The sequence below is a fragment of the Syngnathus scovelli genome, chromosome 10, assembly GCF_024217435.2.
Source record: "Syngnathus scovelli strain Florida chromosome 10, RoL_Ssco_1.2, whole genome shotgun sequence".
Classification (NCBI taxonomy): domain Eukaryota; kingdom Metazoa; phylum Chordata; class Actinopteri; order Syngnathiformes; family Syngnathidae; genus Syngnathus; species Syngnathus scovelli.
The window spans coordinates 5,523,023-5,534,438 of record NC_090856.1 but is presented as its reverse complement, the minus strand read 5'-3'; the positions used below and the strand labels follow the sequence as shown (position 1 = coordinate 5,534,438).

The following is an 11,416-nucleotide window of genomic DNA, read 5'->3' as shown; positions in this document are numbered from 1 at the left end:
GTGCGGAAAACAAGAGAATACTATCGTCAAATTACTTATACATACGATAATTAACACTTTTATTTACATCATGTATTTGTATGACAATACCTTTTATTAATATATATTTAAAAATGTAAACCGTTATAATAAGATAAAAAATATGGCACTTACATGTATGTGATTGTTTGTCATGCCAAAGGTCAAAGGTCATGACGTAACTTGAAGGTTGCCTAGTTCCAGTATATTGAAACAAAATCAGTGGTGACCTAGGACTTGTACATATAAAGCACAGATAACATGTTTATTTTTACAAATGTCACATTTTCTTCCTCTAATTTATAAGCGAGGATTTGCTAAGGCTTAGTTAGAATAATAATTCGGGTTGTCCCTACATTTATCAGGGTGAGCATTTGCGAATAGTGACCATGCGTTGGACGCTAATGGAGCAAAGTCCTCAGAGAAGGAGGAGACCTCAGAGATAGTGCACGAGTCCAGGCTGAGGGATGACGAGGCCGAGCTCGCTCGTGGTTGGTGGAGATTCAGTTTGGAAACCAGCGGCTTGCCGACTGTAACCGCTTTCCTTTCCTCCACTTCTTCCTCCAGGTTGACGTAAATGTAACGGAGGCAGACGGTGAACGTGAGCTCCTTCTGTAAAACATAACAGGCCTTAATCGAATAAAAGCATCCCTAAGGCAAGTGGAGTTAATCATAAAGTTGACCTTGAGTCTCTGCAGGCTGCAAATGCGAGTGTACAGTTCGGGCAGCTCGGATGAAGCGAGTTGTTCCTTGATGAATAAGAAACTGTCGGCTTTGACCGGAGTTTCCTGATTGCTCCTCTTTAAATCAATATCCACATCCTGCAATTAGAGGACAAATTTACCAATATCCAAATTGTCATAAAAATGACTATATCAACTGTGTTAAATCAAATAATAGACAAAATCACAAAGCAGTGATCTAGTGTTAAGCATGTCTGCCTCATAGTCGGAGGTTCAGGGTTTGAATCGTGCTCAGAATTTCTGAAAAAAATTCTTCCATCACATTAAAAATAAAATCAGCACCTTTGTGTGCGTGATCATACCTCAGGGAAGTCAATAAGTTGAGCCGAGCACGAAGCAATCTCTTTGGGCTTCTCCAGTATACGTGTGTAGACGACCATGATGTTGGAGAATTCAGCGGCAAATCTACACAGCATATTGTCATAATTATTTTAAGAAGAGGAACTGACATCATTTGTTTTCATACAAACCCAAGTTGGACCTTCACACCACAATCAAAATGGATAAAAAGGCTCTTTGGTAGAACTGTAAAGACAAAATGAAACATCAAATCAAGTTTTCTGTGGTAAGATCATATTGAGTGGTTGGACCTTAAGTACCATGAGCAACAGCCCACTGTAAGTTGCGAGCCGAGTTGGCCGTAGAGCAGTTCGACAACATCTGAATAGGGTCCGTGAGGGAACGCCGTTCGGACAGATTACTGCGGAGCTCCAGAGCCTGCCTCCCTCGTGTGATTTCAAAACGACCCATGTCTGGTTAGACAGAGAGGTTGGGTTATTATGGAAGCCAGAAGCGCTATAATTTATACTAATTAAGGAACCACAAAGGTATGGTCTGGAATAAGTTACATATCAGTAATGTCAAGAAATCGCCACTAGATGTCAGTACAGTTCCATTCTATCTGTCAGGCGTCTTCAAATGATTTGTAGTTTTTACTTTAAAATAATAAAGAACCTTCTGCCACCCTGTCCAGCATGACCGTGACCTTCTCATCCTGGCAAATCCGCCGCTTGAGGAAACTTATGAAGATGCCATTGGATACATCTTCTTTCCTCACTTCGTAAGCCTCCGCATCGACACACCTGAATTCAACAATGTAGACATGAATTGGACTTCACATGAATACACACTATTGTGCTTTAACTTACGTGGCATATCCAAACACTACATTTGCCGTCACCTTCAACAGTCCAGGTTGGACTATGATTTCATCGTTGGGATTTCTAAAAGAATGAAAAGAATTCAAGCACAGAGGGGGACGTGACATAAGATGTCATGTGGAACCTTTTTCGGCACATGTCCAGCAGGAACACGTTGAGTCCTGTCTCCTTCTCCTGCATCCTGGTTAGTATGTTCTGCACGCAAATGCAGTGCTCAGATGTGAATGATGGTGGTGCGTCGATGGGCACCATGAAACTGTTGCCGTAGTTTTCATAACCGTGACCAGCAAAGTAGAGCAAGCCTGTGCAAGGAGGACAAATATGCAGCATTTGTTTTTTTCCAGGAAACTTTGTTTTGGCTTTTTGACCTAGAATAAATTATGAAGCTCACCGTAAACTCCTTTTCCGAGGAGTAGCAAGAACTCGGTGACGGCGCTGTGCATCTCCTGCCAATTGAGGTCGAGCAGAGAGACCACTTTGAAGTCCATTTGCCTGAGGAGGTTGCTCAACTCGTGGACGTCCGCCATGGGGGCGCACAGCTGAGAGCGGTGGCGGTAGTTCAGATTGCCGATGAGGAGAGCCACCTTGTCTGTGGCTGGGGAGGGAAAGTGTCAAGTCATAAATGTATAAAGATAAACTTCCTTTCAATTGACTGAATGTCAAGTGGTTTCAACTGAAGCTGCTAAAAAAAAAAATCCTCATTCACTGCCATTGACGGATGATCCATTTGAACTGGTTTGGTGGTGAATGTGTTAAAAAGAGAAAATTCTCATTACCAAAAAACTGGTTGGATGATGGCGGCGGATTTGTCATCTGCGAACGTACTTCTTCACAGACGATTGGACCGTCGACTTCCTCGGATTCTATAAGCATAAAAAAGAGGGGGGAAATAAAATAAATAAGCATGTTGTCTGGGTTAGGGTTGGTGCATTTTATGACTTTGTTCTTGTTTATCTAAAAGCATCATTTATTCAAACATCCTTTTTTCTACAGCACACATCCTCATTAAGTTAGAGCCTTTTCCAGTTGAGGTGCGCTCCACACTGGTTGCCAACCAATCACAGGACGCGTAGCATTCACACTCATGTTCTCACCTATGGATCATTCAGAGACTTTAACTAATGAACTTCCATGTTTATGGAATGTGGATGGACATGAATGCCGAACTTCAAAACCAAGCCTCAGAACTGTGAGGCAAGGCACATTTTCTAACCACTTAATCTTGCTTGTACAGTGCTTTGTCTTTTTCTAGTGTTCACACTGAAAAACAAGAACTAATACGTAACGAAGTAGTGAACACATCTCTATTGTGTAGTTCCACTTTACATGAATTTTTTTTTTTTTTTTTAAAGAATACCTAAGCCACGGTCAACTGCTACACAGGAGGGATCGGTGATGGAAGTTGGCCCTGGATAGGAAAGGAAAACGTGACATTATATACAGATAAAAGTCATGCAGTATGTATTAAAAAAAAAAAACATTACGTCTCACCTATGGTGACAGTTGCAGGGTCACTCCATATTTCGTGAAACAAATTGAACACTTTGCATCTGTACTGCCCTCGATGTGCTGTGGTCACGCACGGGATCTGTAAAGTCCGAAACGGAACTTGTAGCTGATCACCTTTGGAAATGTTAACCTGTTTTGCAAAATATGAGATGAGGGGGACTTACTTTGAGTAAACGTATCTTGTTTTGTGGCATCGGAGTTGAGTTGTGGTACCACTGGTACTGGGCAGGGGGGTTGGCCACGGCACTGCACTTCAGGAGCAGCGTGTCACCTTCAGATGCCATTTGGGACTGAGGCTGGGAGATGATACGCACGGCAGTGGATGAGCCTGAAAACATGCCGGTGCTGCAGCCTGGATTGACGACATTTGAAAAGGTTCATGGAGTTTTGTAAAGTGGCGGGGCTAGTGTGAAAATCATAATGTTCACTTAGAGGGTCATACCTGGACTCAAGCCAGGTACGGAACGGAGCAAGCGCACCCGAGCCCACTGGGAGAAGACCCATGTGTCTCCATGGTTGATCCTACAGATGTAGCTACCCTTGTGCTCGGGGCCCAAAGGACACACAACGAGCTCGGGTGTGCGTCCGCTGGCTTCCGAAATCTAATACAGAGATAATTATAGAATGATTTAATCTGACCTCAACATCCAGTCATTGCTAATAACGATGCTCACCTCTTCTTTGCCTTTAAACCATTGGTAAGCTAATCCAGGAGGCCCACAGGCTCGGCAGGTCAACACAACTCTGCTGCCCAATGTGGCCTGCTGGGAGTTGGGATGGACCGTGATCTGGATCTGCTCTGTTGCTGTTTTACATAAAGAGCAAAAACTCATTTGAGTTAATGCTCTTTAATAATAATAACTATGATCAAGTCCTGTCTTTGGGTGGACATTTAGCCCAGTAGAAGCCTACCTGCAGTGGTGAGCAGCTGCACGGCCTCCTGGTGGTCAATCTTCTTCAGACACTGGAGCAGAAAGAGCAGAGAGCAGGATCGGTCGACTAGTAGAGCTAAGAAGCTGCGCCCTGGGCTTCCTGTTGCACTTAGAACCTGGAGCGAGCAGTTGGTCACATCCCGTTCACTGCACAGGGGGAATTCAGTGTTAGATATACTGTAAACTCCCAAAAGGTTCATGATGAATTCAACTACACACATTTGCGTCTTTTGATTCGCTGTCCTACAATTTCCCAATAAAAATAAATTTGAATGTGAACTAGGCAACAGAAGAAGTGGTTAGTATGGTGTCTCAGTTCTGAAATTCTGAGTTCAAATCTTAGTTCCTGTCTTTCTGAAAAATATAACCTGTATTTGTACTGTATATGTTTACCAGAAAAAAAAAACAAGATGGAGTGTGTAAATCACAAGGGAAAAAAACAAGTAAAAAAAAATAAAAACATCACAAAAATATTACAAAAAGGTGAATAAGCAAATCTTGAATATGCAAGACTTCGATTAGGTTTCGAAAAAAAATATTCTACCTATCTTATTCATTGAAATACACCAGTTTCAACTTTCACTTTCTGTAGTACTAATAATGGCCAGTAGGTATCATATTACTTTTGTTCAAAACGTTAAATTTTACCCTCAGCAGCTATACCAAACCATCTAGTCAGAATACGACCAACAATACAATTCCTCAACAATATATATTTTATGTTTCATGTAAGACTTTTGCTCATTTACCAGAAAATCTTTCGTAATTTAGTACGTTCAACACGACTGTCGATGGTGCGTTCATGGCCCACCTGTAACGGAGTTTTGGGTCTTCAGACACAACTTGGCTTAGTTGCCTCCATCCGCATGTGGAGTTGTCCAACATCTTGGCCAGTTTGTCGAGCACATCTTTGGATAATTTTGCGAGACTGTTACACTCCTCCATTATTCTCGTCTTTTGTGAAAAAGGTTAAAAAAAATCACTGAAAACAGAAACGCGTAGTGAATAGTCAAAGTAGGCAGTACACTAGTAGTGAAAGTAGTGGTACACTAGCAGTGGGATTTCCCCTTTAAAAAAATAAAAGGAACCAAAAACAAACTACAACTTAATTACGACTTGAAACGAAGTTCAACACACTCCAACTTCCGCCATCACGTCGACGTGACAAATCTGGTTTAAATCTTACCGACTCGACGTTGGATTTCAGCGAGTGTCTTTGTTCGTTATATAAGAATTTATGTCACTCATTTGAACACCCCGAGGCTCATAAATTGTAGTTTCTTCTCGCTTCCTCATTTTGCTCCATTCACCGTACACGGGGGCTCGTTCGTACGTGTTGCCATGGCGACCGCAGTGAGACTACATGGACGGAAATTAAGGGCTTATTACACGTAAGTTTTGTTATTTAATGAATAAATATTTGAGATCAATCGGTTAAAGATCTCCCGTATTCTACTCAAAAATAAAATATCGGTCTCTTCAATTCAGTGGTAGCTTCAAGGAAATGGCAGCAAGAAATACTGATTTTAATAACACAGAAATACAGTAATATATGACCCAAAAAATTAAAACAAATACAAAAAAAATACACACCATGCATTTAAATATTTTCCAAATATTATTCAGTGGCACTTCACAGTATTCAAGTTGAATTCAGACCAAAACAACTCCACTGATCCTATGCAAAGTATGCAAACTAACAAGTCGTAAATTCCCCTTTGGGAATGGATATCATAACATGTTACTAAATAAATAAACAAATGCCACTTTGGCAAAACAATTAAAACGATGCAACTAAAAGTGTAGCAAATTTAATCTCCTTGCAAGCTACTTCAAAATAGTCCCACAAAGGGATAAAAAGGTTATATTAAAAATCCCTGAGCTTTTAGGCACTTGGGAAATGTGTAGGGAAAATATACATAATCAAAAAAAGTTTCAACCACACTCATAATGAAAATAAAAGAAAAATAGCACTCTTGAATCGGTTCCTTGATGATACAATATCATCAATAAAAAGTACATACTTATCCTATCACTATCACCAATGATGAGCAGAAAGCAAACCTGCTTATTACTGGCAGCTTTTGCCCCCTAAAAAGTACAAAATGCATTGAAGCATTTCAAACCTCAGGTCATGCAAATGAATCATAGAAGAAAAAAAAAAGTACAATACAGCCAGACTACATTGGGGTGTCGATAGACGATAAAAGTATTTTTATCTGATAATAAAAATGTCGTATTACAAGAATAAAGAAACAAGCAAGTTCATTTAACTAACAGCATGTTTGTATGAACAGGTAATACTTTTAGTAAAAGTGAAAATATTATTTTAACTTTACACCATTTAAAGTTCGCTTATTACATTCCGTCCTTCCCATCATAAAACGACTTTATTCTTGTAATATTAACATTTTTGTTTTCATAAGATTGCTCACAAATGCAGCATTTAAAGCAGCGGGCTTGAGTCTGAAATGTTGCATAAAATTGCAGAACACATCTTTTTTGTGTGTGTTGTTTTCATACCAGAAGCCGGCTCCGGTCTCACACGGACAATAGCACGCTTTCTAGAGCGCCCAAAAGCTCAGTGCATCTGTGTGTGGCCCTAGTTGTTCATGAGGTACTGGTGAAAGTAGATGCCGAAAAGCGAGCTGATCACCTGGCAGGCCGCCACCCACCAAGCGAAGAAAGCGAAGAAGCCCCTGAAGAAAAGCGGCGTGAGGACGGAGCGCAGAGCGCACAACATCTCCGACAGGCGGGCCACCGTTTCCTGGATATCCTCCTCCATGTCCTCGAATGACTCCTCGTCTTCGTCCAAAGCGCCTGAGATGACTGGCGCCGCCGTAGGCATCGGTGAGGCGGGTGTCACGTCTGGGGTCACGTCTGCACCATCCCAAGAGAATCCTCCTGGCAGAGGAAAAACAGTCAAACCATTGGGGAAAAAAGAGCTTAAATAATGTTTTAATAAAAATATATTGAACATAATCCATTTTAGAATGTCAAATTAAAGGGGTGAAGGAATTACTAACCAAGTGCCTTGAGGGCCAGCGTGGAGAAGAGGATAAGAAGCACGGGAACCACATACTGCAGAGTCACTACACTCAGGTAGCAAAACACACGTGTAACCTGGAGAGGGAGGCACACAAATACACATTTTATTCAATTAAATTGATTATCTCTAACTCATACCTTTATTAAAAATAGTTTCAGTTGGGGCATAGAAAATGCGCACAGAAACCTAAAATGGAGGGAACAAATCCAAGTATCGTCCAAACATGAACATGAAATGGCTGCCTGACCTTCCTCTGAATGTCAATGGTGGCGATCCGTCCGGCTTCCTTCTTCATTTGCTCCACCCACTTCTGGGCCAGGTTGAGGTAAGCCTGCAGGTGGTAGCGAGTTAACGCTAGCCGCAGGACACACAGAGCCACCACGGTCCACAGCCGCACGCTGTCAAAGGCATCGCGGGACACCCTGCGAGGCCACGAAAAATTATTTGAAGTTTGTTTTCAAGTGGAATGTGTTTGTACACTCACAGCGTGACGGAGCTTTTCCCCATGGGTGCGTTGGCGAGGAAGTCCCTGGCCATGGGTTTGACCCACAGAATCAACATCAACACTGGAGACAGGAAGCTCACGTGTAGGAGAAACCTGAAGGAGACAACAGGGAAGTGAGCATCGTGTTGGAGTGCCGTCATATTTATACGCACCGGATGAGTGGACGCTCCGAGTTCATCTCCACGGCATCCAGGTGAGTCTGAGCCAGACGCAGGCCGGGGAACGCCATCAGGGAGCCCACGTACGCGCAGAAGGCGGCCAGTCCGAGCTTCACCGTCAGTTTGGTGACAGGGACCCTTGACACAAGCATGCGATTGATTACTCCTGACAGCAGTGATGCAACACTCGCGGTTAACTTACGACCAGTCGGCGTAGCCCTGCTGCTTAGCGAACACCTCCAGGCTGTCGAAAAGGCTGGAGAAGCCCGACTCCAAGCCAAACTCCAGGTAGTCTTCTCGGACAACCAGCACCAGCATGGCCACCAACAGGCACAGGAAGCCGAACGCGAGGCACACGGAACGCTCGCCGCCCTCCTCCGAGCGGAAGTAGTGGCTCATCAGCATGTGGAGTGCTTTGCTGAATGATGCACGTTAAGAAAAAAAACTCCGGCTTCTTCAACAAGAGTGCAGCTCACAAAGAGAACGTTGCCAAAAAGGATACAGGCTGAAAAGAACGGTGAGGACACACCAGATGGCGCCAAGGTTCACCTCTTTGCTGGCGTCCACCACACAGTAGTAACACTCCGTGAAAAGAAAGACGGCCGTCGCATAGACGGAAAAGTCAATCAGCCACTGGTACTCCAGGAAGAAACGTAGCACTGAGAGCAAATAAAACAAGGAAAAAAAATAATTGAGTTTTGTTTTAGTTGATGTTGCGTTGAGAAGCCGTCGCCCAACCGAGAGCATCCATGGCGTTGACTGGAGCTTTCTCCAGGTGAAGGTCGATGTCTTTGGGCACAGTGAGAGGCTTGTTTTCTCCATTTTGTCTCCTGAGAATAAAACACCAACATATTTCTGATGTTGCATAGGAATACTTGAAAAAAATAATTTTGAGAAATCCTATCTGTAGCTTATTTCTTTTTAGACTAGGTGGTGGATGAAAGAAGCAAAGTTTAGCGAAGTATGGGCTGGAATACATGAGTTTCCTTGCAGGCATTGTTATGACAACATTCTCTCCTGCAGCATACCTGTCTCTTCTATTTGTTTTGGGCATCTGTTTACCAGCCAGAGCGCAAAGCTCCCCCTCGGACGGATGTTTGAACCGAAACAGACTAGAAGGAAACAAAGAAGTGTTAAAAATATAAGTCTGCTTGTCCCACAAACAGGAAAGTGGCCTCACCTGCCATTGCAAAGGAGCCAGCGTGCAAAAGAACAATGTGGCGCCATCCTCTGCATGATGCTGGCTGCCAGCAAACTGACAACCAACTGGATTCCCATCAGCGCCTAGTGTTAGGACAGATAAACACGTCACGGATAAGATTGGATGAAATTCAAATCCTCAAACTGTGATTCAAGACTGCTCACCATAACTCACCGAATTTGTCAAAATTAGCTTAAGTAAATACGAGAGCGCCCCCTGGGGGTGAGCCTTAACATTTATAAATAGACAGGAAACCCATAGAAAGGTGTGCGTGTTTCCAGGGAGGACTATTTGTGTTACACTCCAGGTAAATTCATTCCAGGATCACATAATGCAACAGAGCTCACTCACGACGTTCGAAAAAAACAAAACACAGTTTCTTTGAAGAGTGTGTAGCAAGCCAAGAGTAAATGAATGAAGTAGGCAAGTGGCGGTTGTGCTAAATATAGCCAATCTTATGCACCTGTCAGTGCTGCTTGAGGGGTTAGCTCGTTAGCATTAGCACGGTGGCTCTCGTAACGAAACAACGTCAGTGCCAAATCTAACAGCAATTTTCAAAATGACTGCAATGTACTTACCATCTTTTCCCCCCAGAATTATGTTTTTGCACCGACGAAGATCAGCCGAGTCTTCACGAGCGGTGGCAACAGCTGATGGGGAACATGTGTAGTTTCTTCTTCGTCTTCTGTGACGTAAGTGTCGGGCTCCTTGGCCGCTTGAGAAATGTGACTGCCCCCAAATGTACGGCGGGGGAAATCGCTATAGAATCCCGGATGTAACTCTAAATCAGGCGTTGCCTTCAAGTATTCTGTGAAAGCTGTGTAATTTCTACAACTCTAAAATCTGCGAAATGAGTCCTTAAAACATTCCCAAAACTAATGTACAAAATAAGTTGCTGTACCAAAATTGTTTCTGACTTTAAGATTAACATCAAAGTATTAACAAATTCAAATATAAAATCTAGTTAGCTTTGTGACACTATTACCCAACTGTATGTAAATCAAAGGTTAGAGTGGGAAAAATGTACTCAAGATTAAGTGTGACCTTAGAAAAATTATTTCTTATTTTCTTTGTTATATGAGTCGCAACACCTTACTTGTGAATGATAATCACATCATTTCATGCTTCCTCTAGCATGTACTTTTACGTTTCACTGGGTGAAAATGAGAATGAGCCAGATGATTAGTTTTAAAGTCTGATACACTCGTGTACTTTGTCATGAAAGCACATGCAATCTGTGTTTTCTCTTCTGTTGTAGCAATACATAGTAATTATTTCCAACGTATCTTCTCTTAAAATGAGATTATTCTAAGTAGTTTGGCCACCAGTGGCCATTATTGCCCGTGCAGACATAAAACATCCTTGCGCCTAGCCTGTGCATGCATCATAATGTCAGCTCATCCTTTTTAAAACGTGAGGCCTCATACGGTACACCGCCATGGCCTCCAAGAACCTTCTATCCAAATCCATTCACCCTATTCAAATCTGTTGGTTTTATCTGGGTGGTCTGCCAATTTAATGTCGAATCCCCTCATGCTGCTAATTGGTGGTGCTCCTCCTGCCCGTAAGATGTGGCTGATCCTTTGCCTTTCACGTTTGGGCGCAAAAGCGTGACATAGTGATGAGAGAAGCAGCAGAAGTAACATCTCTGGTGGCTTACTCTGCATCACCAAGCAGGCATTGGTAAACATACATTGCATAAAATGAACACGTTCTCATAAAGTGTCTCGGTGTTGCTGCGGGCGAAGCCTCGAGGCAAATTAGTCGGAGCGAGGAAGGGGAAATGGATACGATTAGGTTTTAATTAAAATGTGGACTTTCAAATACACAAGACCTTCTAAAGTTGATCGCTGATATTCACTGAGTAGGAACTTAACCCGCAAAGCCTTCACAGAAGTGAGGGGTTTTATTAATTCAATATCCATTACGGAATTAAGTAGTTTCACTTATTTTAGTGTTATTATGAATTTACTCCTTCTTACTGGTATGATTTTATAAATTTTATAAATGTTTATTTGAAGGACCCATGCCATCAAAATCCAAACACACACACACCTTCCTTTATTATTCCCTTAACTAATCCCGTCCCCATGTTAGCCATCTGTGGCTAGTGAGCGGCCAGCCACAAATTAGCGAGGAAA

General features: G+C 42.5%; 2 protein-coding genes across 3 annotated transcripts; both read right to left on the bottom strand.

Moving 5' to 3' along the window:
- Positions 1 to 42: 42 nt before the first annotated feature.
- Positions 43 to 5,740, bottom strand: malt2 (MALT paracaspase 2). 2 transcript variants are annotated; one of them, XM_049728280.2, is made up of 18 exons: positions 5,549 to 5,740; positions 5,174 to 5,316; positions 4,343 to 4,509; positions 4,105 to 4,235; positions 3,873 to 4,032; positions 3,595 to 3,782; positions 3,413 to 3,509; positions 3,279 to 3,329; positions 2,698 to 2,784; positions 2,313 to 2,516; positions 2,046 to 2,223; positions 1,910 to 1,984; positions 1,716 to 1,843; positions 1,361 to 1,513; positions 1,232 to 1,286; positions 1,064 to 1,166; positions 702 to 839; positions 43 to 630 (listed from the first exon to the last, which is right to left on the bottom strand). In XM_049728280.2, exons 2-18 carry the CDS (start codon positions 5,305 to 5,307, stop codon positions 343 to 345), a joined length of 2,337 nt encoding a protein of 778 aa, XP_049584237.1. In that variant the 5' UTR covers positions 5,308 to 5,316; positions 5,549 to 5,740; the 3' UTR covers positions 43 to 342. The 2 variants fall into 2 exon arrangements, with proteins under 2 accessions (XP_049584237.1, XP_049584228.1); XM_049728271.2 differs by having other exon boundaries at positions 5,174 to 5,344; positions 5,549 to 5,739.
- A 127-nt stretch (positions 5,741 to 5,867) lies between these two features.
- tmem161a (transmembrane protein 161A) lies at positions 5,868 to 9,987 on the bottom strand. The gene is made up of 11 exons (XM_049728365.2): positions 9,854 to 9,987; positions 9,255 to 9,358; positions 9,103 to 9,186; positions 8,813 to 8,904; positions 8,577 to 8,733; positions 8,277 to 8,492; positions 8,069 to 8,212; positions 7,896 to 8,009; positions 7,659 to 7,833; positions 7,389 to 7,485; positions 5,868 to 7,266 (listed from the first exon to the last, which is right to left on the bottom strand). The coding sequence occupies exons 1-11, from the start codon at positions 9,854 to 9,856 to the stop codon at positions 6,965 to 6,967; spliced, it is 1,488 nt and encodes a 495-aa protein (XP_049584322.1). The 5' UTR covers positions 9,857 to 9,987; the 3' UTR covers positions 5,868 to 6,964.
- Positions 9,988 to 11,416: the final 1,429 nt, after the last annotated feature.